Source organism: Arvicanthis niloticus, chromosome 20, assembly GCF_011762505.2.
Source record: "Arvicanthis niloticus isolate mArvNil1 chromosome 20, mArvNil1.pat.X, whole genome shotgun sequence".
Taxonomy (NCBI): domain Eukaryota; kingdom Metazoa; phylum Chordata; class Mammalia; order Rodentia; family Muridae; genus Arvicanthis; species Arvicanthis niloticus.
Genome location: NC_047677.1, coordinates 16,469,693 through 16,495,682, shown reverse-complemented (window position 1 = coordinate 16,495,682; position 25,990 = coordinate 16,469,693). Strand labels below are relative to the sequence as shown.

The 25,990-nt window shown below is 50.9% G+C and overlaps 3 protein-coding genes across 4 annotated transcripts; 1 reads left to right on the top strand and 2 right to left on the bottom strand.

Moving 5' to 3' along the window:
- Positions 1-28: 28 nt before the first annotated feature.
- LOC117724697 (uncharacterized) lies at positions 29-11,748 on the bottom strand. The gene is made up of 3 exons (XM_034524611.2): positions 11,680-11,748; positions 10,366-11,125; positions 29-645 (listed from the first exon to the last, which is right to left on the bottom strand). The coding sequence occupies exons 1-3, from the start codon at positions 11,746-11,748 to the stop codon at positions 620-622; spliced, it is 855 nt and encodes a 284-aa protein (XP_034380502.1). The 3' UTR covers positions 29-619.
- Positions 10,833-22,458, top strand: Mical1 (microtubule associated monooxygenase, calponin and LIM domain containing 1). Of its 2 annotated transcripts, XM_034524954.2 has the most exons (25): positions 10,833-10,974; positions 12,435-12,738; positions 12,830-13,037; positions 13,362-13,466; positions 13,795-13,899; positions 14,009-14,164; positions 14,718-14,818; positions 16,065-16,322; positions 16,550-16,665; positions 16,859-16,985; positions 17,166-17,247; positions 17,744-17,888; positions 18,819-19,009; positions 19,093-19,178; positions 19,313-19,354; positions 19,547-19,630; positions 19,747-19,903; positions 20,103-20,179; positions 20,365-20,641; positions 20,774-20,868; positions 21,115-21,228; positions 21,348-21,441; positions 21,618-21,717; positions 21,795-21,868; positions 22,188-22,458. In XM_034524954.2, the coding sequence occupies exons 2-25, from the start codon at positions 12,481-12,483 to the stop codon at positions 22,316-22,318; spliced, it is 3,183 nt and encodes a 1,060-aa protein (XP_034380845.1). In that variant the 5' UTR covers positions 10,833-10,974; positions 12,435-12,480; the 3' UTR covers positions 22,319-22,458. The 2 variants fall into 2 exon arrangements, with proteins under 2 accessions (XP_034380845.1, XP_034380846.1); XM_034524955.2 differs by lacking the exon at positions 19,313-19,354.
- Positions 22,459-22,603: 145 nt separating this feature from the next.
- On the bottom strand, positions 22,604-25,989 carry Smpd2 (sphingomyelin phosphodiesterase 2). Its single transcript, XM_034524956.2, has 10 exons — positions 25,575-25,989; positions 25,076-25,172; positions 24,898-24,974; positions 24,563-24,656; positions 24,363-24,452; positions 24,057-24,139; positions 23,797-23,929; positions 23,614-23,718; positions 23,094-23,247; positions 22,604-22,997 (listed from the first exon to the last, which is right to left on the bottom strand). Exons 1-10 carry the CDS (start codon positions 25,622-25,624, stop codon positions 22,630-22,632), a joined length of 1,251 nt encoding a protein of 416 aa, XP_034380847.1. The 5' UTR covers positions 25,625-25,989; the 3' UTR covers positions 22,604-22,629.
- Between the last annotated feature and the right edge of the window lies 1 nt (position 25,990).

Genomic DNA, 25,990 nt, shown 5'->3' with positions numbered 1-25,990 from the left:
CTTGGTTTTTATCAAAAAGGATTCTTAATTACCTGGAACATTAAAAGTTTATTCAATATAAGTCCTAAATACACTGCTGAATTCTACTTGAGTGCAAAATACTGATTTATATGTTTGATCTTAGAACCTAGAGGAAGAACTACACACTGATGGATTTTTTTTTTTTTTTTTTTTTTTTTTTTTTTTTGGTTTTTCGAGACAGGGTTTCTCTGTGTAGTCCTGGCTGTCCTGGAACTCACTTTGTAGACCAGGCTGGCCTCGAACTCAGAAATCCGCCTGCCTCTGCCTCCCAAGTGCTGGGATTAAAGGCGTGCGCCACCACCGCCCGGCACACTGATGGATTTTTATTGTAGTCTAGATTAAACCCCACAACACCCCGCTTAACTTTGAGCCTCAGATGGAAAGTAGACAGCCTGTGTCTATGGTTGTATGACTTTCAGATCATCACCAAAAGGTTAAGTGATGTTTGGGTTATGTTTTCAAGACCATTGTGTTAGCTGAAGTTTTTGACCGTCTTCTCAGGAAGCTGGCAGCCATGCTTGAGAAGAGAGAGGGTGCTGGGAACACAGTGGAGGAGGACAGTCGGTGTGAGCTCAGCGTCTCCTTCACAGCCGTGTTCTTACCTTAGATGACCTGAGTTTCCACCTGTGCACATGAAAGAGACAACTGTCACTTGATTCTTCAGGTTAGCAAGAACTTTTTTTTGTTTCTTTTCTTTTTTTTTTTTTTTTTTTTTTGTATTCTCTGTGTAGCCCTGGCTGTCCTGGAACTCACTCTGTAGACCAGGCTGGCCTCGAACTCAGAAATCCGCCTGCCTCCGCCTCCCAAGTGCTGGGATTAAAGGCGTGCGCCACCACTGCACGGCTTAGCAAGAGCATTTTTGTTCTATATTTACCAAGTTGTGTTTTATTATACATAATTTACAAACTGAATTACCAAGTTGTATCAATGTATGTCAGCTAAGTAATGTGGGCTCTGATGTGACTAGAACCGCCTGTTTACAAATACTGCCGTCCTTTAGTATTAGACTCACTGTAGTCATTCAAGCCAAGCATTCGCTGTCTGTGCGAGTGTGGGTTATACAGGTCTTACCCACTGAACCCTTGCTCTAGCCTGTTCATTCTTAAAGCACAAAGTACTTACCATCCTATCAAAACAGCCAATACTTAGTTTTTTCTAGAATTCTACACTGTATTAAAGTAAAATTTCCCCCCTGTAGATAGCTAGACAATTATCCAGAATCATGATTGAGTGGCTGCTGGCTTGGCCTTGCTGCAGGAGACTCAGCCCATACATATGGACGCTAAGCATGAGGCCTACTCCTAATCCCCTAATCCGAGACCACTATTTCTAAATCACGGCCTTGCACTGTGATGTCCAGGCTGAGGTAAATGTCTCTCCCTTCAAGAGACTGGCTGCAGATGTAGTCCGTGTGCCTACGTGACTGGTCACAAGTTAAATTTATAAGTTAGTTTACTTTATAACAGTCTACCTCAGCACTAAGAAATAAATTTCTGTGAGGCCGGCCTGTCAGTGCAGGCCTCTGATCCCAGGACTGAGGTGGAGGCAGGAGTACCTTGAGTATAAGGCTAGCCTGAGCTCCTCAGACCCTGTAAAAAAAACCCTGTAAGAAAACCAGGCCTGGGGATGTAGTTCTGCGGTAGTGTGTCCTGGCATGCACAAGACTTGTCCATCCTCAGCACTGGGGAATTTACACTGCTCGAAAGCCACGTGTAACAATAGATGACATTGATCCGAAGAGTTATTGAGTCTACCATCCTGCTCAGTCTTAATCGTCAGCACGGCCTCTACAGCGTCATAGAGAGAGGCAGTTGAGGGATTGCCTAGAACAGTGCAGCTCCTCATGTGGTGACCCCAACCGTGCTCGATAGCTGTAGATGACCTGTGAACGGTCATCCCACCACGGCCGACCCCCAAAGGGGTTGCAACCCACAGCTTGAGAACTTCTGGCCTAGCTCAAGTTGGTCTGTGGGGGTACCTGTGAGGAACTGTCTTGATGGTTAACAAGGGTGCACCATTCCTCAGGCAGGTGGTGTCCAGGCTGTATTAAAGAGCTAATTAGGCATGAGCCAGTGAGCCACAGGTGAGCACCTAGCAAGAGTTCCACTGTGTGTCCTACCCTGAGCTCCTGCCCTGACTTCCCTCAGCCATGGATCACAACTTGAAAGTAAAAGCCAAGTAAACCCTTTCCTCCCCAGCTTGCTTCGGTCGTGATGTTTCACACAGTAGTAGAGTGTGACTAGAACATTTATTGCCAAATATTTCAACATGTAATTAATATTAAACTATCTTAATGAGATTTTACATCTTCCCCTTGATACAGAGCCCTCAAGATCAGTTGTATATTTCATACTGCGCGCATATCAGTTTTGGCAACGGTGTTTACTGGTATTTGATTTGCCTTTGGATTTCATACAATGTATAGATTAAAAACCTAGATTTGTCTATCAAGTAGTTCAGACAACCTTTTGATAACTGAAAGAAATACTTAGGTTTAACTTTGAGAAGTCAAGGCCAGTTACTTGGTTTACCTGGCTACATTATAAGCCCTTCCACACTGTCTGTAGCATGGGATCCAGTCCCAGCCTTGACTGCACTATCTGAATGGCTCACAGGAGAATCAGAGAGTGATGGTTGCCTTGCCCTAGCTTCCTCATTCCTCTTACTACTCCCTGCTTACTCTTTATGACATGCCTATGAGGTAAGTATCATTATTATCATTAGGCCCATTTTACAGATGAGAATAGTGAGGCCCAAATACACACCCTGTATTTGGGTGTGTCCCCAGTACATAGCCTGCCCTTTGGAATGAACCTCCTTTTTAATAGCTTTCTAAAACAAACTTCTTTAAAGGTTTATTTCATTTTTATGTTTATGAGTGTTTTGCCAGCATGTATGTCTGTGGGTCATATGCCCTGAGAAGTCAGAAGAGAGCAGCAGATCCCCTGGAACTGGTGCTTTTGATTAAAAACCGGAAGGCTCTGCCATGACACCTTTAATTCTAGCATTCAAGAGACAGAGGCAGGCGGGTCTCTGAATTCTAGGCCAGCCTGGTCTATAGAGTGGTCTCCAGGACAGCCAGGGCTACACAGAAACATTGTCTCAAACCCCAAAACAACCAGGATTCCTAAGACACCATGTGGTTTGGAGACTGGTCCCTTCTGGCCATGGCATGGCCTTTGCTGGGCCCACATAGTGAGCCCTGCCTTGTCAACGTCACAGATTTCTGTGACAGTTGCCAGAGATCTGATGTCTGAGGCCTCTTCCCTGGCTTCCTGCTTGTTCTCTGTCTTCTGTGCTCTTCCCTCTGTCCAGCCTCCGACCTTTCAGAGACACCAGGCATGCTGCATTAGCCCACACTAAGAACCTAATTTGTAACTTCTGTAACTTGAAAGGTCTTGTTTCCAAATGCAGTCCTACTTGGAGGCAGTAGGGTCGGGGCTTCAACACAGATTTGTGAGGGGGGAGGGGACAAGGGACAATTCAGTACTAATGGGCTCCTGGGCTGAGAAGGGACTGTGCTAGGACACACCTATAACCCATAGGAGCAACCTGCTCACTCTTCATGACATTCCTCTGAGGTAAGTATCATTATCATTAGGCCCATTTTATAGATGAGAACAGTGAGGCCCAAAGAGATAAAAGCCATAGAGTAGCAGAACTGGAACTGTGGCCCAAGCCTGGCTGATCCCATTATACTGCATTAACAAAAATAAGTTAAATCTGAGGGTGAAGCTCTGTGTCTGAAAGGCTGACAATCAAATGTACTTAAGAGTTAGTGTCTCTCCTACAGAAAGGGGTCAGCACCATTGCAACTATACAGTATTTTTGCTATTAATTAAAATTTACCAGCTAGATAGAAGTTACTCTGAAGGTGGGCATACCTTAACTCCCTCAACCTCTCTAAGTTGGCCTTTTTTTTTTTTTTCTTCTTGTTTTCTATTTTTCAAAGTAAGAATATTTTGAGTCTGGGACAGATTTGTTTTATAAGCATTAAACTACATTTTTATCTTCGGTTTCTGAATTTCAGCCTAAACCCTCATGAGATCTAAGGAAACCCTTTGTCCTTGCTTTTGTAAGTAGGACTAACCTCTAAAACGGAAATCTCCCTAGCCTGCCTCGTTCTCATAGGAAGGCGTGACCTCTGCATGGAGCTGGTGTCACTGTAAACGCCTTGCTTCACAGTCCTTACCCATGACTAAGCAGGAAGACTTTGGTTAGCAGGCTATTCTCACCTGAAATGTCCCACACTAGACAAATCTTTAAGCTAAAGCTCATTCAACTAGATTTTTGATAAAATGTAGGAACCTGACCACATCTCCGTAATATCGGCATAGGATCATGGCTCTTTGAGAAGTGGTCAGCTTCAGTGATGTACAGGAAGAAGAAATGAACACTCATGGGACAGAGAAATTCTGTGTCCTGGAGCATGGATTTACTGCTTTGAATGTTACTGTAATAAAACCCTTCATGAATTTGAAAGTGATTTCCCAAGAATAGTTTGGCTATTGGCTTTAATTTGGTTTGGTTTGTCAAGTCAGAATTTCATACACGTCAAACGGGGCTCAATATTCTGATCCCCCTGTCTCCGCCGGCCGCCCGAGTCCTGGCATTACAGGTGTGTAACACCATGCCTGGTCACTCCATGTTACTCTATCCCTGCTAAATGAAAAGTCAGACTGAAGCTTCATTAGGCAAAATTAGAGAAAGCCACACTTTTAAAAATTATATGACTAAGTGACTTTTGGCCTGGAAAAAATAGTTTCGGTAATTGTGTTTGAGGAGCAAAAGAAGATGTGGGAAGAATTGGGTCCTTTGTTATGGAGGAGCATGTGAAATCCTTCTCTGACCTCCAGAGAAAGGGTTGCATAAACTTACTCAAACGTGAGTCTATGGGGACCATACCTAAACAGCATAATGCAAAATACATTTAGTCCAACTTCAAAAGTCCCCATAGTCTACACCAGTCTCAACAATGTTAAAAATCCGAAGTTCAAAGTCTCTTCTGAGAGTCATCCAGTTACTTTACTGTAACCTCAAAGCAGGACAGGAAACCAGCTGGGCAAACTCCAAACTCAGCGTTTCCATATCTAACACCACGGCGGTCTTCAGATCTCCAGCTCCTTTGTAATCTTTGTTGACTGCAATACACTTCTTTCTCCTGGGCTGGTTCCACTTTCCATTGGCAGCTTTCCTCTGCAGACAGCCCACAGCTCTGGCATCTCGACATCTTGGGGTCCAAAGCAACTTAAATGTCACAGCTTTTTGTTCCAATATCTGGGATACACACATGATCTGGGCTCCTCCAAAGGGCTTGTATCACTTCTCCAGCTCTGCCCTCTGTAGCACTCTAAACTCTGGTTGACTCTACTCCACTGCTGCTGCTGTTTCTGGTGATCATCCCATGGTACAGGCATCTCCAATACACTGGGGTCTCCACTACAACTAGGCTTCACCAATAGCCTCTCTTCATGGTGCCAAACCTCAACTTCTTTGCATGACCCCTTCAGTCCTGGACCATCAACTACAACTGAGGCTGCACCTTCACCGATGGCCTTCCATGGCCTCGCACAGTGCCAAGCCTCAGCTGCTCTTCATGACCCCTTCATGCCTTCAAAACTGAGTGACTCTTATACATTACCAAGTCCAGCAGCAGCACGAGGTACAACCTTGGTTATCTCTGGAACACAGCTTCTTTGTGTTCTTAGAAAACCCTTCCCAGAAGATGTCACCCCAGTGATGCTGGTCTCTTCTTAATCACTGCTAATTTCTTAGCTCCAGCTAACCAGCATCAATTGCCCCAGGAGTCCCTTCTATTCTGAACTCTAAAGCCAGAGCCACATGGCCGAAGCTCCGAGTTCTGCTGCGTGCTGGGGCTGGAACATGGCCTTCCTTATTCTATGACCAGCTTTCTGTTTTCCAACTCCCTCACTGCCTAAGCTTGGCTGTCCTGGAACTTGCTCTGTAGATGGACCTTGAACTCAGTCTGCATGGTTCTGTCTCCTTAATGCTGGGATCAAAGGCAGGTATTGTACCACATGCCTGAATTTAAGCTTTTCTCTACTTGGAACTTGTTCTATACCAGGCTGGCCTTGAACTCAGGAATCTGCTTGCCTTGTCTACTGGGATTAAAGGTGTGTACCACCATGCTTAGACCTAAGCTTCTCATGGTCACGCTCCTCAAGATCTGGATCTAAAAGCCTGTGTCTTCCAGTTTCAAGGTCTGGATCCCAAGTGTGCCCTCCACTTCTGGATTGTAGTTCCGAGACCCCATCATAAAATAACCGGGGCAAGGAATCCCCACAAAAACTAAATAATTGCTCCTTTTTTACTACTGGGTGAATCTGAAATAAACTTGCCTGTCTTTTTCCCCACTCCTCTCCACACCTATGTATCCCTCTGTGTGGTGATTTGAATACACTTGGCCCAGGGAGTGGCATTACTTGGAGATTAAAAGTCCAAACTATCCCTTGTTCAACTGCAAACACAACAATAAGACTAATTGGCTGGGCTCTTACCCTGAGGTCACCAATCCTTTAATCTCTTTATCTCCTTGGAACACAGGACTCAACTCCATTTCACTTCCTGGTGCCCCTTTATTACTTGAACTATACATTTTATATTTTTCCTTTTCATTAAAATGTTCTTCTTAAGACTAGGCCAGAGGAAAAAGTCTCTGCTGGGCTCTTTTGAGACTTCCTTTGTCAGTGCAATTAAGGTAAATCTCTTTACCTTAGCCTCAGGTAGACTCTTCAGATAAGGACAAAAAACAGCCACATTCTTCACCAAAATACAGTCTCTAGGCAACACACTGAAATTCTTCTCCACTGAAACCCTTTGGGCCAGGTCTACATAGTTCAAATCACTCTCAACGATAAATTCTTCCTCTTCCTTCTAGGATAGCCCATTAAGCCCCACTTAAAGCATTCCACCACTTTCCAAATCCAAAGTCTTCAAATTCACATTCTTCCAAACAGAAGCATGGTCAGGCCTACCAGTTCCTGGTACCAACTTCTATCTTAATAAGGGTTTTACTGCTGTGAAGAGACACCATGATCAAGGCAACTCTTATAAGGACAACATTTAATTGGGGCTGGCTTACAGGTTCAGAGGTTCAGTCCATTATCATCAAGGCAGGAACATGGCAGCGTCCAGGCAGGCATGGTGCAGGAGGAGCTGAGAGTTCTACATCTTCATCTGAAGGCCACTAAGAGAAGACTGGCTTCTGCATGGTTAGGAGGAGGGTCTCAAAGCTCACACACACAGTGACACACCTACTCCTACAAGGCCACACCTCCAAGTAGTGCCACTCCCTAAGCCAAGCGTATTCAAATCTCACACAGAGGGATACATAGGTGTGGAGAGGAGTGGGGGAAAAAAGACAAGCAAGTTTATTTCAGATTCGCCCAATGGTAAAATGGAGCAATTATTCAGTTTTTGCGGAGATTCCTTGCCCCTGGTTATTTTATGATGGGTCTTGGTAACTCAGGCTGGCCTTGTTATGTGATGAAGATGACCTTGAACTCAGATCCTCCTGCTTCCATCTCCAGAGTGCTAGTGTTACAAATAGAGGCCACCACATCCGGTTTTCACATGATGCTGGGTGTTAAACCAGGGCTTCTTACATGTCAGGCAAGACTACCAGCTGAGCTACAGCCTTAGCCCAGGAGAGATTCTTTTCTCTCTCTCTCTCTCTCTCTCTCTCTCTCTCTCTCTCTCTCTCTCTCTCTCTTTTTTTAACATTTATTTATTTGTGTACATGACCACATTGTCCTTGACACACCAGAAGAGGGCATCAGATCCCATTACAGATGGTTGTGAGCCACCGAGTGAGTGCTGGGAACTGAACTCGGGACCTTTGGAAGAACAGCCAGTGCTGTTAACGGCTGAGCCATCTCTCCAGCCCCCAGGCTAGCATCCGTGCACGCATGCACAACCTCTGCCCCACATGGGACCTATCACCAAGCCCTATCAGTTTTATCTCAGGCTATCTTTTGAATGTATCCTGTTCCCATCTTCACTCTATCCTGTGTCCCTTCCCTAGACTCTGCCATGGGTTTTAGTTCCCCTCCCTGCCACGTCCCTTTCTCCAATAGAAAGTTATATATATATTTTTTACCATTGTCCCCTTAGCAAAAAAACAGAATGCCTTGCTAAATGAGTAGATTATATTATTTTAATGATGACTTAAACTCCTTCTGCAATTCCCCTTTGCACCTAGAATAAAATCTCCAACCCAGCTTCCTCTTGGGCCCTTCTGCAGTCTCACTTCCGGCCACACTGGTTACCTCTCTATTGGCCAATACACACCCTGCTCATTTCTGCCTGAGGGCTTAGTGGGCAGGTGGTTCCGCAGCCTGGTAAGTTGTCAGAGCTCGATGATTCATACCATTCAAGTCAAAATTACCCTCTTCCAGACCCTCTAATCTTAATCCAGCCAGCATCTCTTAGCCATGCTACACCCTTGGTTCAGTGTCTAATTTACATTGGGAACTGTGGCTCTCTGGGCTAGACTGACTCTAGGTCGGGCCGGTGCAAGCTGAAGACTCTGAGATTTCAAGGTCATATTATAGGCTGGCTTACAGATGGCTCTAAGCCAGGAGATCAGAGGTTGGGAGGTGAGAGAAGGAAGTAAAAATGGCTTTGCAGAAAGACAGAACTTGGTCTGAGGCAGAAGAAGAAGAAGGAGGGGGAGGGGGAGGGGGAGGGGGAGGGGGAGGGGAGGGGGAGGGGGAGGGGAGGGGAGGGGGAGGGGGAGGGGGAGGAGGAGGAGGAGGAGGAGGAGAAGAAGAAGAAGATCCTATCCTTAGTGCTACAGGACTTTAAACCAAGCAGCTGCTAGAGCAATTTTTTTTCCAAAGCCATTAGAATGAGATTCTTTTAAAATTGAATTTTCGTGTGTGGGTCATTTGGTCATTTATTTTATTTAATCCAACATGAACTATAGTCAGTATGACTCAGCCAACTACTTTTAGCTCACATAAATACACAGTTTCGTATCATAACTCAAGATCCTAATAAGGAAAAAAAAATGCTTAACACTGAATAAAAAGAACCCAGACCTGAAACAGGGAAGTTGGGTCATGTAAAATGTCTCCATCTAGAGACCAGGAGATTGAGGCGTGTTAGTGATTTCTGATCACAGTTGGCCTGGCACAGAAATCTGACCAGACAGGCAGCTCTCCTGGAGTCCAGATCACTACCCTCCCCACGGCTCTGTGCTCTACAGTGGGTCTTTAACTAGCAGCAAGGAAAGCTGTAAAGCGGAAGTTTTTTAAGAGCTGAGGAACTCGGTCTGTGATCTTTTTAAAAGATGGCCTTTACAATTGTTGCTCATAGAGCCATGCAACCCTGTTTGGCTACAACTGAAAGTCTCAGAGGGAACCTGGGCCTTTGTAAACAAGACACAGTAAGTTGCTGGCGTCCATCTGCTAATGAAAGGGAAAGGCATGGTCCTGAAAGCCGGAAGCCATTTATGCTGGGCTTTTTAGAGACTTTTTACACTGTGTGTTTAAGTGTAGGTGTGTCTGGCATTCTGCAAATGTGTTCCTAGCAAAATGATGTCATTCTCAAGAACACCAGTGGGCCCAGCTCAAAGGCTTCCCTCGCTTCTAGAGTGTGTGACCTGGCTGGGTTGTTGGCCTCTCTCCTGGCATTTCTTCTTGCTTCTCTCTCCACCTTCTTATCAGCTGCAGCTGGCTGTGCTGAGAGCTCAGGATTTACTGGCTACCACAGTATCTCTGGACAAAATGCAAAATGATTTATACAAACACACCCAAAATAGACAGCCACTGAACCTCGGTTCTTGTTGGTCCCTGAACCTCAAAGAGAGAGATGGAGCCATTTCTTCCTAGGTTAAGCACTTCTGCGGTAGCGATTTTACTTTCTCATGATGTCAAACTTCATCTCAGTCTCATGGATTAACAGTGGTAGGTTGGAGTCCAGAAAGGCCTGGGACTGATAGCATCTATACCACTGGCTGTTGAGCCTGTGTTCAACTCAGTGAAGTCTCTGAGTTTTCAGTAAAATAGGTTTCTGTCAATGCTAATACAGTAAATGAGAACTGCCGTGTGTTAGCTAAAGCTGCTTGATTTTGAACAATGCCTTTCACGCTACAATTTCTTAACGGGAAATGTTAAGAATTTGATTCTAAAGTTTCTCAGCATTGTCCGTTTCCTCAGTCTTGACTTTAGTTCCATACCGTAAAGTTCTAGCCCCTCCCACATACCCCTACCATTCTGCCTTCCTTAGCTGAACGCGCGCGCGCGCGCACACACACACACACACACACACACACACACACACACACACACACACACACCCTTGTTCCCTAACTTTACGTACCTGGTTGAAAGATGCGGACCAGGACTTTAAGCTTTGTCCTTATCCTGAGCCTAGGAGCCGGCCGACCTGTCTCAGGAGAGATGGACCCCGCAACTGGATCCTCGGCGGCGCCAGAGGTGTGGATTTCTCGGTGGGAGAGGTGAGGAGAGCTCAGACTTCTGGCGCCACTCTCGGATCCTGCAGCTTCAACAAACTTTTTGCCGGAGGCCTGCGCCCACTCCTCCAGCTCTCGGAAGTGGCTTATAGCTTGGGTACCAGCCGGGCGGACTCGGGCACTGTCACTCAAGTCTCTCTGCTCTCCCTGTCCCTGGCAGGCCGGACCGTTTGGAGGCCCCCAGCAGCCCCTGGTGTAGGCAGAGCCACGCCCTAGAGCACCACCCTGCAGACGTGGGCGGGGCGCAGGCTGTTCCAGGAGGAGGACTGCGGCGTAATGAGGTGTGGATAAGTCTTCCTCCGTGTTCTGCGCTGGCGCTGCGGTCCAAACTCCTCGGAACTCCCGGATTGTAGCCACCAGGCATCTCTTGCTTTCCCTGCGCCACCCCTTCCTCTGCCCTAGCCCTGGGACACCCTTCCGACAGGAAGCGTCTTTTCCAGCACCAGAAACCACAGGCAAGTAGTCCAGCGGTGCCAGCAGTGCGTCCTCCGGCTCGCTGGGTTGGGGGTGAGAGCGCTTCCGGGGAGATGGGTTGAGGAGCCACGCCTGGCTGGTTTGGCGGGTCCTCCTGCCCGCCCTCCAGCGCCTTTGTGAAGATTTTGCTGTCTAGAGTGTTGGGAGCACCTCACCCCCGTTGTCTAAAGGTCCAGCTCTCCATCCCTTTAGACGCTCTGCCTATGGCACATCCTTTGTGCTTGTGTTTCCAGTCTGGGTACCTCTCTTACTTCCTTTAGCAGAGTTCGCGCCAACCCCCAGACTCCCACTTCCAAGAGGGACTCCTGTCCTTTCTAAGGCCTATCCATTCTTGTCCTAGTGACCCGCAGTGGGCAAACTTTGCCTCCTCCTACCGCGCGTGATCGGCTCACAAGGACCTAACCCTCAGCTTGACACCCACCCTACTTAGCTGCCTCTCCCACCGAGAGCAACCCATCCCCCCATACTCTTCATCTCTTCCTGTGGCAGCGTGAGAAAGCCCTCCAAGAGCCCTTCAGCTGTGTGTGGGCTGGAAAGAAGGAAAGGGGTACAAAGAGAGGCCTTGTCTCTAAGAGATTCCTAGGAGAACACAGAGGAACGCCCGTGGGAGTGAGGCTAGGGGTCGATGAGTTGTGAGGGTCCTCGGAAGGGGAGAGCCCAGCCGCTGCTGCCCCCATCCTTCCCACAGCCCGTTGGAGCAGCGACACGATCTCAGGGGAAGTGTTTTGACCACAGTGAGTCAGAAGGTCTGTCATACCATCAACAGTCACAACATTCTCAGGCTATTTGTGAGGGTAGTTTGGGTGGCTGGGAAGTGGAACCTACCAGACAGTGTTGCCCCTTGTCAGGAGGCAAGCACGTGGGAGAGAACTTTGCCTTTGGGGAGAGGCACATCCCACAACCAGCGTGGCACTAAGTCCGCCAAAGGGCGCTGGCGGACAGACTTAGAAAGAAATAAATGGGTGTGTGCCTGTCAAGTGGCTGCAGCTGTGCTGCGATGTTAGTTCCTGCTGTCTACAAGAAGGGAAACCCCCACCCCCACCCCCACCCCACCCCTGCAGCCCGCTGAGAAACTCCCCCGTGTCCTACTTATAAGAACTAGGGACCGCCTACTGCAATTTCTTGTCCTCTGGGCCTCAGATATCCCATATGATGGCTGCTGTGTGTCACTGGACGTAGGGAGGCTCCCTTAGCGTCCTTATGCCCAGGACTACTGCGTTTTCATTTCTAAATTTGGCGAATTTCACTTTATAAGAGATACTGCTGTTTCAGGGCAGAGTGTGTGGGAAGGGGGGCGAAGGGGGCGTTGCAGATCATGGCCTGGGAGTGAGCAGAGCCAATCAGAGGTGGGCCTCGAGCTCCCTTGTGACACAGGCCTGCTCTGCTGGCTCCTCCCCCTTTCTTTCCCTCCCTCCAATCTTTCCTTCTCTTCTTTCAACAGGCACTGGGGTTTCCCCAGCTGCTCCTCTTGTCAGCAGGGGCCCTACATGGCGTCAACAACCTCCACCAACCCAGCACATGACCACTTTGAGACCTTTGTGCAGGCACAGCTGTGCCAGGATGTACTGAGCAGCTTTCAGGGGCTCTGTCGAGCCCTGGGAGTGGAGTCTGGTGGGGGATTGCCCCAGTACCACAAGATCAAGGCCCAGCTCAACTACTGGAGTGCCAAGTCTCTGTGGGCCAAGTTGGACAAGAGAGCAGGCCAGCCGGTGTACCAGCAAGGCCAGGCCTGTACCAACACCAAGGTAGATACAGAGAGTCTGGGAGTGTTGTAAGCAGTAGAGGACTCAGGAGACAGGATGCTACACACCTGCCCACACCCATGTGTGCTTGCAGTGTCTCGTGATAGGGGCCGGGCCTTGCGGACTTCGGGCTGCCGTGGAGCTGGCACTGTTGGGTGCCCGAGTGGTGCTTGTGGAAAAGCGTACCAAGTTCTCTAGGCACAACGTGCTCCACCTCTGGCCCTTCACCATCCATGACCTTCGGGCACTTGGTGCCAAGAAGTTCTACGGACGCTTCTGTACTGGTACCCTGGACCATATCAGTAAGAACTTTATGTTGGTCCTCGGGTTGGTGTGCCTGAGTCTAGAGGTGGGAGACTGCAGGGCCAGGCAAAAGCCAGGGTGAACAGGAGTCACTTTAACAGGGTGACTTTAAGAACCCGATCTGACATCTGTAAAGCAGACAGTGATTTTTCTAATCCAAGTAGTGACCTGCCTGGTTTCTGAGCTCAAGACGTTATCAGGTGCTCAGAGGTGTGTGGTCATAGACAGGCTCAGTGGTCTCTTATGCCTCCTCCAGCTCTGAACAGGCACACACTAGAGAGAGAGGAGGCGTGGGTCCGTTCCTAACGCCGTCTCACTTCCAGGCATCCGACAACTTCAGCTGCTTCTACTGAAGGTGGCATTGCTGTTGGGGGTGGAGATTCACTGGGGCTTCACCTTCACTGGCCTCCAGCCCCCTCCCAGAAAAGGCAAGTATTTCTGTGCTCTTGGGAACCCCTATCCACCAAAGAGAGATCCCTACAAGATGATAAGGGAGGTCTGGGTGAGAGTCAGCTGACTCTTTCCTTGACAGTGAAGCCTGGGCAGCCTTAGCCTCAGACAGAGAGTCTGAGGGAAAACAAGGTAGACGCAGCATGACCTTCCTCCACTGCCCTCCTTGGCTGCCGGGAGGTGTGATCTGATAAACTACTTAACAGACCGTTGAGCCCTTTACGAATTTATTTTTCTCTAGCCTGACCTGGGAGTGTAGGGCCCCTCTGACCTCTACACCTTTGTGGCTCTCATACTCTGTCCCAGGGAGTGGCTGGCATGCCCAGCTCCAGCCCAATCCCCCAGCCCAACTGGCCAACTATGAATTTGATGTCCTCATCTCAGCTGCAGGAGGCAAATTTGTCCCTGAAGGTGAGTGACCCTTTTCCTCATAGATGGATGATAGATGGTTGACAGATAGATAGAAGCCAGCATCCTAGGCTCCCCTGAGCCTGCCTCCCCCACCTCCCCCTACCACTAGGCTTCACCATACGAGAGATGCGTGGCAAACTGGCCATCGGCATCACAGCCAACTTTGTGAATGGACGCACGGTGGAGGAGACGCAGGTGCCGGAGATCAGTGGCGTGGCTCGGATCTACAACCAAAAATTCTTCCAGAGCCTGCTCAAAGCCACAGGTCAGGGCCCACCCTCAAAGGCCTTCCCTTCTCTTCCCTTTACTATGGGATGTTTCCCACTTGCCTCTCAGACCTGGGCTTGCTCCAAGGAATCCCATTTTTGTCCGTTAATGGTGGTCTCACCAGCAAAAGAGGAAGAACTGCCCTCCAGGGACCAAGCAGCCGCTCACTCGGCATGAAAGACCCTGGAACTCTCTCTTAAATGCCTGGCTACTTTGCTTTGTGCTCCTTCATGCTGGAGAGTAAGAATGCTGTACGTTGCGAACGTATGCTCAAGAGGGTGTCACGTTTACTTTGGCTTTATGCTGCTGCTGTGTGACCAAGTGATATAGGCCTCCCAGCTGTCATTCCACCTGGGTTCCTCTCTGTGCTCCAAACTGGCAAAGCATCCGGGGCCAGGACAGATGGCTCTTGGTGCCAGCAGATCTGTGTGTGGAACACTTAGCCTAAGCCATGACTTCAGCTCTCTGAGGTCAGCCACGCGTGGCTTAGAGAGGTGATGTGTGCAGAGTCACTGAAGACTCACCTCCTGTCCTCTGCCCTGCCCCACCAGGTATCGATCTGGAGAACATTGTGTACTACAAGGATGATACCCACTACTTTGTGATGACAGCCAAGAAGCAGTGTCTGCTGAGGCTGGGGGTGCTGCGCCAGGTAGGCCTTAGGCCCAGGAGGGAGGAGAGAGGAAGGAGGAGGCTGGGCTGGACAGTCTACCCCTGGTTATGAACAGACCGCATCCTCTCCTGCCTCCAGCTAGGCAGTAACTCCATTTGACAAGCTCGTGCACCCTGAACGTAGGTGGCAGTAGGAATCCTAGTCTGGGCTAAACTTACAGATCTGGTACTTGTCTAGTGCGCTCCGGGACTGAGAGTTTTTGTCTCTTTTCCTCTTGCTGGTTGTTAGTTCCCAGGGCTTAGCCTGGTACCTGACAAGTAGTTAAGCACCTACTATGTACTCACTGAGTGGATGAGATAGCTGGATGCCTTCCTTCTGTATGCTAAGTACTATGCTGAGTATTAAGTACTTGCATACTTAGTACTATACTAAGTACTGTGCTGAGTACTAAGTACTTGCATACTAAGTACTGTGCTGAGTACTAAGTACTTGCACACTTAGTACTATACTAAGTATTATGCTGAGTACTAAGTACTTGCACACTTAGTACTATACTAAGTATTATGCTGAGTACTAAGTACTTGCATACTAAGTACTGTGCTGAGTACTAAGTACTTGCACACTTAGTACTATACTAAGTATTATGCTGAGTACTAAGTACTTGCACACTTAGTACTATACTAAGTATTATGCTGAGTACTAAGTACTTGCATACTAAGTACTGTGCTGAGTACTAAGTACTTGCACACTTAGTACTATACTAAGTATTATGCTGAGTACTAAGTACTTGCACACTTAGTACTATACTAAGTATTATGCTGAGTACTAAGTACTTGCATACTAAGTACTGTGCTGAGTACTAAGTACTTGCACACTTAGTACTATACTAAGTATTATGCTGAGTACTAAGTACTTGCACACTTAGTACTATACTAAGTACTATGCTAAGTTGTGTGTTGTTTGTAAATGCTGAACAAACGGAGGCTTTGATGATATCAGGACAAAGCCTATGACAGCAATGACGTTGGGCTTCCTGGCAGAGCAGGGCTTGAAACCCTCTGCAGCAGGGTGAGTATTGGGGAAGGAATTTGAATGAGAGTCAGGCTACTGGAATTCTGTGCCCAGCCTGGCTTTCATTTGCTATGTAGTCTCGGCAGCCTCTCCCCGTCTAGGCCTCAACGTGTGTACCTTCTATACCCTAGGTCAGTCCTCTGTAAAATGGGGTGGGGCTGAGCACGTGACTCTACTCTCAGAGGGCTCAGGTTCGCATCTCTCGGCCATGTAGGACTTGCCAGAGACCGATCAGCTGCTGGGCAAAGCCAATGTGGTACCCGAGGCTCTGCAGCGCTTTGCCAGAGCAGCGGCTGACTTCGCCACAAACGGCAAGCTTGGGAAACTAGAGTTTGCTCGGGATGCACGCGGGCGGCCTGATGTGGCGGCCTTCGACTTCACAAGCATGATGCGGGCAGAGAGTTCCGCTCGTGTCCAAGAAAAGCATGGTGCCCGCCTACTGCTGGGGCTGGTGGGGGACTGCCTAGTGGAGGTGAGCCTTTCAGGAGGCTATGGGTCCCACAGTTTAGGAGGAAGCTCTCTTATTGGGGGCGGGGCATATAAAGTCCGCTTGTTGTGGGAGGAGCTTAGGGGCAGCATGCTTAGTGGAGGAGAAAGCTGTGTGGGTTGGAAAAGGGTCTTCCCCACTGGAAATCTCTGGGCTTGGGACATACTCATTGGATTCTCATTGAGTGGTTTCCTATTCCTCATACCCTGCAGCCCTTCTGGCCTCTGGGCACTGGAGTGGCCCGAGGCTTCTTGGCAGCCTTCGATGCAGCCTGGATGGTGAAGCGGTGGGCAGAGGGTGCTGAGCCTCTAGAGGTGTTGGCTGAACGGTGAGACCGGGGTTCAGAGACTAGTTGGTGCTGGTAGAGTAGACATGGTTCGGGACGCGGGTCAGGAAGAGGGGGCAGGAGACCCTGAAGGATGGACAGAGGCATGGGAGTACAAGAAAGCCCTGCGGTTGCTCGGGGTGGGTGCTGACAGCTTCCCTCTTGTCTGTGCACTGCCTTCCACCACCACCGATAGTGAGAGCTTGTACCAGCTTCTGTCACAAACATCCCCAGAGAATATGCATCGAAACGTAGCCCAGTATGGGTTGGACCCTGCCACCCGATACCCCAACCTGAACCTCCGGGCTGTAACCCCCAATCAGGTCAGACTCTCTACCCTGCCCTCCCGCCCATCTTCCCATATCACCTCCTTTTCCCATGCCAGGTCTTCCCTCCTCAATTGCTGTCCCAGCAGGGGGTCAGCCCTACCGTAGGCAGGCTCCTCCTCATGGGCTCAAGGGGTGAGTGGTCAGGGCCTTGAGACTGAGAGGAAGCTGCTTTAGGTACAAGACCTCTATGATGTGGTGGACAAGGGGCACGCTCAGAGGAAGAGTGACGAGCCGGATGCCAGGAAGACAACCACAGGTGAGCAGGCCTTGACCAGCCGGTGAAGCACAGTCAGCACGCAGCAGTGTTGGGAGAGCTCTGCTCTGGAAAGCTGGTTTTGTGGATGCTTTGGCGTTTAGTGGGGGTGGGGGTGGAGGCCACAGAGCTTGGGCAGCCACTGTGTGCCAGCGTGGAGTGGCTCAGTAGTTTTCACCGCTGTGCGGTGTTCACTGGCAGTGCCAAGCAGCCACAGCTGTGCTATGCGGTTCCAGCTTTTGCCAACCCCTTCCTGCTGCCGTGGGTGTAAACCCAAACCACCTGTTCTGTGAGCCTCTGAGCTTCCCTGCCCCGCTTCCCCTCCCCCGGCTTTTATGAGGCTATAGCAGTGGCTCTTTGCTTCCCAATTCCGTGTCAAGAAGGACAAGGACAGAGAATGGGGAAGGAGGCGGTGCCGCTGGGCTTGAGCATTAGTCTGGCCCTCACACGCCCAGCCCCAGATGTGGGCCTCGAGTACAGCATGGCTCTGCTCTCCTAGGGTCCGCAGGCACCGAGGAGCTTCTGCACTGGTGCCAGGAGCAGACAGCTGGCTTTCCTGGAGTCCATGTCACTGACTTTTCTTCCTCGTGGGCTGATGGGTTAGCTCTGTGTGCCCTGGTGCACCGCCTACAGCCTGGCCTGCTGTGAGTCCCACCTCTCTCCCTTACCCAGCCCTCCCTTCTACTGCTTGGTAAGAAGATGCTGTGCAGGAGCTGGCAGCCCAGTGAGAGCCAGCTCCACCTGTCCCTGGAGTTGGTAATCCAGTCTGACTCTGCTCAGCAGCCTGGCAAGGTTTTACAGAGTTTAATGCATCCAGATAGGGAAGTCAGAAGCCATGAAAGATGGGGGACGGAGTGCAGGGGTAGAACACACTTGCTTAGCATGAGTGAAACCTCAGTTCAATCCAACAAACACACACACACACCACACACACACATGCACACACATATACATTCACAGACCACACACACACACATGCACACACCACACATGCATACACACTAGCACAATATACATACACACACATACATACACACACATACATGTGCATTCATATATGCACACACATATACATGCACACATATGCACACACATACATGCACACATATGTACACACAGGCACACACATACATGTGCATACACATATGCACACACACACATTGCTGCTAGTTGTGGTGGCATGCAACTATAATCAAAGCACTTTGGAAGCAGAAGCAGGAGGATCACTGTAAATTTGAGGCCAACCTTAGCTACAAGGTACCAGTTCAGATCTCCCAGAACCCCAACTCATCTTCCCAAATGAACTCCCTCCTCCAGCCAGGCCTTCCTTTGCTGCTCCTGGGGGTTAGTCCTACCACAGGAGGGCCTGTCCCTGTGGGTTAAAGGGCTGAGGGGTCAGACATGTGGCCAAGGAGCCTGTGCAAAGGAAGTGAGGAGTAGAGAACACATACTGTACAAAATGACACGGAGGTAGAAAACCACCAACAAACCAACTTTCGTGTGCTCACCCCCTTGGCTCCTACAGTGGAATCAGGCTTGTGTCTCATTGGTATTTTTCATCTGATGGCCCACAGGGAACCCTCGGAGCTGCAGGGCATGGGAGCTCTAGAAGCCACTGCCTGGGCACTGAGGGTGGCAGAACATGAGCTGGGCATCACACCAGTGTTGTCTGCACAAGCAGTCGTGGCAGGCAGTGATCCGCTGGGCCTCATCGCCTACCTCAGCCACTTCCACAGTGCCTTCAAGAACACGGCCCACAGCTCAGGTGAGTTGGAGGGTGGGTGGGCAGGAGGGGAGGAGGGCAGCTATACAAAGGTCCCAGTGCTGACGGCTGGACTCTGCCTGCAGGCCTTGTCAGCCAGCCTCCTGGGACCCCCAGTGCTATACTTTTCCTTGGCAAACTCCAGAGGAGCCTACAACGGACCCGGGCCAAGGTGAGGAGTCTAAGCGAGGTTGAGGCTGAAGAAAGGGGGATGCCCAGTGAAGTTCCAGAGACGATAAGGAATCACTCTGAGGGGGAGAGAGAGCTGGGCTCAGGTTATGTTCACAGTCATAGGACTTGTTGCAGGACCATAGGGAGGATGCTGGTGACAAGAAGCTTCCCTTGAAGGTAAATGCAGACAGGGTAGGAGAGTACAGCACTGTTTCTCTGCTCTGTCCTAGTTCTTCTGTGTCCTGCCCTCTGTTGCCTGTTCTGCAGCCCCCGATCCTGTGTCCCTGTGTAGTCTGACTCCCCCGCCAGCCCTTCCTTTCTGTACACAGCCACTCCCCTGCTCATGCTGCCTGAGCATCATCTCCTTAGGTAGAGAACGAGACTCCACATACCGAGGAGCCGCCTGTGTCTGAGCCCAGTGTGTCCCCAGCACTGCCCTCTGAACACCAGGAGGTAGGTCCAGGGCCCGGTCCGCAGAGCCTGAAAGGATGCAAAAGGGCTGCATGGGATGGAAGACCTCGACAGTTGGCTTTAGGTCCGGCTGATCCTGTATCCTGGGATCTGTGCAGGCTGGAGCCGAGGACCTGTGTGAGCTCTGTGGGAAACACCTCTACCTCCTGGAACGATTCTGTGTGGATGGCCATTTCTTCCACCGGGGCTGCTTCTGCTGCCATACCTGTGAGGCCACTCTGTGGCCAGGTGGCTATGGGCAACATCCAGGAGATGGTAAGTGGGCCTGGGAGACGCTGCAGGGACTTGGGACTTTCTTGGGGACGGAGAGGGAGGCTGGACAATAGGTTAAAACAGGCTCTCAGCCCCTCTGAAGCTTTAGGTGTGGAGTCCTAAGAAATCCACTGTAAGCCTCCACCTTCCCTCTGAGTGTCTGAGCAGTGGGCTGATTCCTAACCACGTCTACCCTTCCCAGGATATTTCTACTGTCTCCAGCACCTACCCCAGGAGGACCAAAAGGAGGCTGACAACAATGGAAGTCTGGAGAGCCAGGTTAAAACAAAGCAAAACTCTGTGTGATGGGATGTGGCGGGAAGAGGCAGGTGTCCCCAGATCAGTGGGCTCTGCAGGCCATCAGTGAACGCTGTCCTCCACTGAAGGACACGTGTCACCAGAGCACTGCCTGACAGTGTCTACTAGGACGGGTCCATGACCTTACCATATGGTGGCCTTTCCAGGAGCTCCCTACACCAGGAGACAGTAACATGCAGCCAGGCCCCTCCTCTCCTGTACCTCCTGTGACAACAGTCAGCCCTGTCCCAAGCCCCAGCCAGCCTGCACGTCGGCTAATCCGCCTCTCCAGTTTAGAACGCCTACGGCTGTCCTCTCTGAATGTCATCCCTGACTCAGGAACGGAGCCTCCACCCAAGCCCCCAAGGAGCTGCGCAGACTTGGCCCGAGAGTCTCTGAAGAACAGCTTCGTGGGCTGGGGTGTGCCAGCCCAAGCCACACAAGGTAGGTGCTCTCCCTACAGATATTGCTCATCAGGGAGGCTGCGGGGAGGGGCGGTAGAATTTCTGCCACGGGGATTCTGGGAAATAGAAACAGTGGTCCCTGGACTCCCAACCCATACTCTCCTCTGCTCAGTTCCTGAGGCCATAGAGAAAGGGGAGGAGGAAGAGGAAGAGGAAGAAGAGGAGGAAGAGCAGCCGCCTCCAACTTTGGAGCCAGACTTGGAGCAGGTAAGTAGCAGGAACCCAGCTGTCTACTCTGTCTGAGCCAGGAGGCATCTGGCAAGTATTTAGTACCCTGACCATAGAAGCACCAAGAGCAGGTCCCATCCTCTCGGAATGTCTTCTCACCTAGTCTCACAAGCTTGCCTCATCCTGTTTACCAGAATTTACCTCATTCCATCCCAGTTTTTAACCCTTCCAGCTTCCTGCATTCCTAACCAGACCTTACTGCTGACTGGCCTAACCTTCCCACAGACTCTAATGACCCTGGCCAAGAACTCAGGCGCCATGACTAAGTACCCAACGTGGTACCGAACCCTCATGCGCCGTGCCAAAGAGGAGGAGATGAAGAGGTTTTGCAAGGCCCAGGTGAGACCTGGGCGAGCCCCCGGCACCAGAGCTCTGACAGGGTCAGTTATCTGAGCTCAGAGCTCGTCCAGTGCTCCTGTTCGTGGGCAATCCAGCATGTCCTGCCTTACAACCCACAGGCCATCCAGCGAAGACTAAACGAGATTGAGGCCACTATGAGGGAACTGGAGACCGAAGGCGTGAAGCTGGAGCTGGCCTTGAGGAGACAGAGTAGTGAGTAGACTCGGGAGTGACAGGCTAGCACATACATATCTCTGGCTCCCGGCAACATGGCCAGCCCTCAGCAATCCCTGGCCCAGTGGATATGTACACAGCTAACTCCCATGATGGCCTAGTACCCCTGGATGCTGTCACCCTGTGACCACTTCCATTCCTTCCCATCTTATCAGGCTCTCCAGAACAGCAGAAGAAACTCTGGCTGGAGCAGCTGCTACAGCTCATTCAGAAGAAGAACAGCCTAGTGACTGAAGAAGCCGAGCTCATGATAACGTAAGACCAGGCCTGGGGACACGGCAGGTGAGCCAGGTCCCATCCCTGTGGGTGCCCTGCTGAACTGGTTTCCACAGGGTGCAGGAGCTGGACCTGGAAGAGAAGCAGCGGCAGCTAGACCACGAGTTGCGGGGCTACATGAATCGGGAAGGTGTGTGAGCTATCTCATGACCTTGGATACTGACCAAGGAACACAGTCCTCTGGCCTATGTATGTCCTGCTGAAACAATTCAGGAGAAAGCCAAAGGATGTGACTCCCAAGCCTCCATTCCCCCGAGTCATGGCTGTACAGTTGAGCTTTTGTGCAGTATTTCCTTCCACACGAGTGCTGGTGAAGGAAACCTGGGAAGCACCACATTGGCAACAACAAAGCCTGAGGTGTAGGAACCACAGAGGCTGAGCTAGCTTGATCCTCTCCTCAGGCTCCCTGCCCAGGTTCCTGTTCTCTAAGCTTCATCTTCTCTCTTTAGAATCGCTGAAGACAGAGGCCGATCGACTGTCTGAGGACCAGGTCCTAAGGAAGCTGCTGGATGTGGTGAACCAGAGAGATGCTCTGATTCAGTTCCAGGAGGAACGACGGCTCAGTGAGATGCCTGTATAGATGGGGGCCCAGGGCTAGAAAAGGATGGTTAGCTGCCTCCCTGCCCCGTAAGCAAGACACCACCACAGGGCTGTACCTCTGCCATCTGGACTGCCTAGTCAGGGGCTTCGTTGTTTATAATAAAAGGATTTGGCCATGAACAGGATTTCTGCTCTGTGCTGGCAGGAGATGGGAATGTGCAACGAAGGCAGGTGACAAGCCAGTGCTCTACGGCTACTCAGTGACAAGCCAACTGACCCTCCGGTCCCCTCATGTCTCTGCGAAGAACAAGGTGGAACCACTAGAGTGTGTCAAGCGGGTTTTATTGTTTTTCAGCTCTCCTCCTGCCGGCAGTGGGCTAGGTGAGGCTCTGAGCCTAGGTCCTGGGTCCCCGCTTCCCTTGCCAGAGCATGCTGCACCTCAGCCTGGGCCCGACATAAGCCCTTGGCCTCCTGCTTGTGGAAGAGGTGGACTGCACCTGCCCCCAGCACCAGACCCACATTGGGCATCCAGAGGATTATGGCCACTTCCCTGGTCTCTTCTCCTGCAGCTAGGACACACAGCAACACCAGGAGGGACAGCCCCCAAACGATCACATAGCCGGAGAATGAAGCCCACCAGTGAGCTTTAACCACGCCGAGTCCCAGCTCCATCCTTGCCTCCCTCAGCACGCTGATCAGTGCTGACCTTTCCACTGGTCCTAGAACAAGGGAGAACAGCAGAGCAGGGGAGGGTCAGGATGGAGGCAGGGTTGCCTTAAAAGTAGAAGGGGGGCGTAAAGGAAAAGCTGACTCACCCTGGGCAGGACAGGGGTCTTCCTGAGGGGGACTGTGCTTCACATACAAAGTAGCCATGAGGGCCTCGTGATCAGAGAAGGGGGTGCCATTGTGGGGGTCACAGCCTGTAGTGGTTCTCAGAGTCTTACAGCAGATGTGGAACCCAGAGACTGCCTAGGAAGAGCAAGAACACAGAGAAGCTTACATTCTCCCAGAGCACCAGCCAACGGGATGTCATTCTCTTTTTTTTTTTTTTTTTGGTTTTTTTTGGAGACAGGGTTTCTCTGTGTAGTCCTGGCTGTCCTGAAACTCACTCTGTAGACCAGGCTGGCCTCGAACTCAGAAATCTGCCTGCCTCTGCCTCCCAAGTGCTGGGATTAAAGGCGTGCAGGATTAAAGGATTAAAGTGCTGGGATTAAAGGCCACCACCACCCGGCATGGGATCCCATTCTCCAGAGCACATCAGCTGACCTAAAGATCAGCACGGGCAGTGACAGAGGAAGAGAATGGAGAAAGGCATGCTGGGAATAAGAGCCTGACCTTGTAAAGCACATAGTCAATACGGATGCCAAAGGGAAAGGGTCCCAGGTCCTGCTGGCTGATGTAGCAGTTCTTGGGCACCATGGTACAGCCATCATCAGAGCCCTAGGGAAACAGGTGGCTAGCATTCGGAGAGACAGGAAGATTGAAACAAGTGTGGGGGTAGGTGGGAAACAGTCTCACCTTAAAGTCCTCAGTCTCAATGAAGGCGTCATGGAGCCCTGTCCACTCTTTCAGCAGGCAGCAGCCCAGGTCTTTGGGGTGCATGTTGAGGTCCCCACACAGAAGAACCACATCTGCATTCTTGGATGTGTGGCTGAGGTTGGGGAAGAGTGGCGAGGGGGAAAGTCTTCCCTTACTATTTGCCCTCTCAAGGACAAACAACCGCCACCCCTCAACCCCAGTCCCCACCCACAGCCCCCATCAAGCCCAGGCTCACACACTGGATGAACTGGGCCAGTTCCCAAGCCTGGGCCACACGGTGTGCGAAGTAGATGTCCTTCTGTCGGCTGTACTCAGCGTGTAGCTAAAGTAGGATACGTGAAATTAAAGAGAAGGCTGTCTGAATCAGGTCTGTCATCTGTCTCACGGCACCAAGTTTGACACAGAATAGGTGAACCTTGCCCACTGCTACCTTCGGATCCCATGCCTCCTCACCCCCAGGCAGCGGAATGAATTAGTGGAGTCTCTTGTCTGCCACGGCACTGGGTTGCTTGTCCCACTGCCTAAGCCTGGCTAGCCCCACTCACATGGGTCACGTAGGCATTAAGCACCAGTCCACTTAGATGGAGCACCAGCAGTCCCACAGCCTTCCCACAGAACCAGTCTCCGTGATAGAACTGTAGGCAAGAGAAGACCAAAAAAACTCAGGGTATTGACACCTTCCTGCCAAGGCTCCAAGAAGGCTGTGTCCAGTCTGTGCTAACAAGGATAGGGGAGAGATCCTTACCATGTAGGGGTAACCATTCAGAGTGTAGACATGCTGGGTAATTTCCTGGATTGGGTGTCTGGAGAACACACAGAGGCCACTGCCAATGATTCCGCTGAAAACGAACTCTTGCTTAATAACCAGGAAAGCAAGGAGGGAAGTACCCAGCCCTCTTCCCCTGTTGTCTCCCAGCTCTGATCAGCAACTTTTCTCCACTGCTAAGATCAACCCCAGAACAAAGCCTAAGACAGCAGTCCCTGCAAGAAGAGATGCTGTTCTCACACCCTGACAAAGAGGATTGAGGGTGCAAAGCAAGAACGCGTTGGACAGCTTCCTTGTCTGAGAACAGACTTCACCTTCTGAAGTAGTGTGCATCGGGGTAGGTGTGCGATAGTCTTTGCCTTAGGTACTGGAAGTCCTGCTCGCTCCAAACCTGAAGACAAAGGTGAGAATACCTGGATTTCATCCCAGACAGAACAGTCCTCCTGCGCCGCCTGCCGCCCTCCTCCAACCTAGCCTGCCAAACAACCTCACCTCTTCCAGTAGAGCCAGGTCAAAGCTTTCCAAGCTCAGAAAGTCTCCCAAGCGCTTAATGCGGTCGGCCCTATGTTTGCTCAGGTAGGGGATGTCCCTAAAAGGGAGGTAGGGGTGAAGGACGCAGGGGACAGGAGAGATGGGTCAGTGGTTCAATTCCTAGCATGCACATGATCGCTCACAACTGTCTGTAACTCCAGTTCCAGGGAATCTGGCACCTTCACACAGACACATACAGGCAAAACACCAATGCACATAAAATAAAAAATAAATCTTTTAAAAGAGAGGGGCCAGGTTCGGGACGATCACTGCTGCTATCGCCTCAGCTCTGAGCGATGGGGACTTTGGCCACCACCCAACTTTACGTGCTGTGGATTTTGGCGGTTCGGGAAGGACAGGGTCTGGCTCAGCTGAAGAAGACCTGCTTCCTTCCTAGGCATGTGAGGGTGGGGACAGGAAGGTGGCTCCGAGGCCGCAGCCAGCGCCTGGGAGCACTTACCAGCAGTTGAGATTGAAAACCCTCAGCCGCAGAGAAAAGTTGAGCTTCATGGCTGGGGTGCTTCGGCGCAAGGGCGGCGAGGCTGATCGCACGCAGGTAGTCCGCCTGGTCCCGCGCTACCGGGACCCCGGAACGCGAGCCGGTTGGGGGCAGGGGGCGACTCCTGCGCTACTGGGACAATAGGCCGTCCTCCCACTCGGAAAGGAGGTCGGCTGCAAATCCCGGGCTGGCTGCTCGAGGCCGCCGGCAGTCCCGGAAGGAGTCTCGGGTGGACCGTTCCAGGTTCTTAGGTCCTTCTGTGGGTTCTCGGCACCGCGGCCTACAGGTTCCTCGCTTGGCCCCAGGCTCGGCTTCACCAGCAACAGGCTCAAAGTTGATGCGAGGCCCCGCCCACGAACCCACTCAGGTCCCGCCCC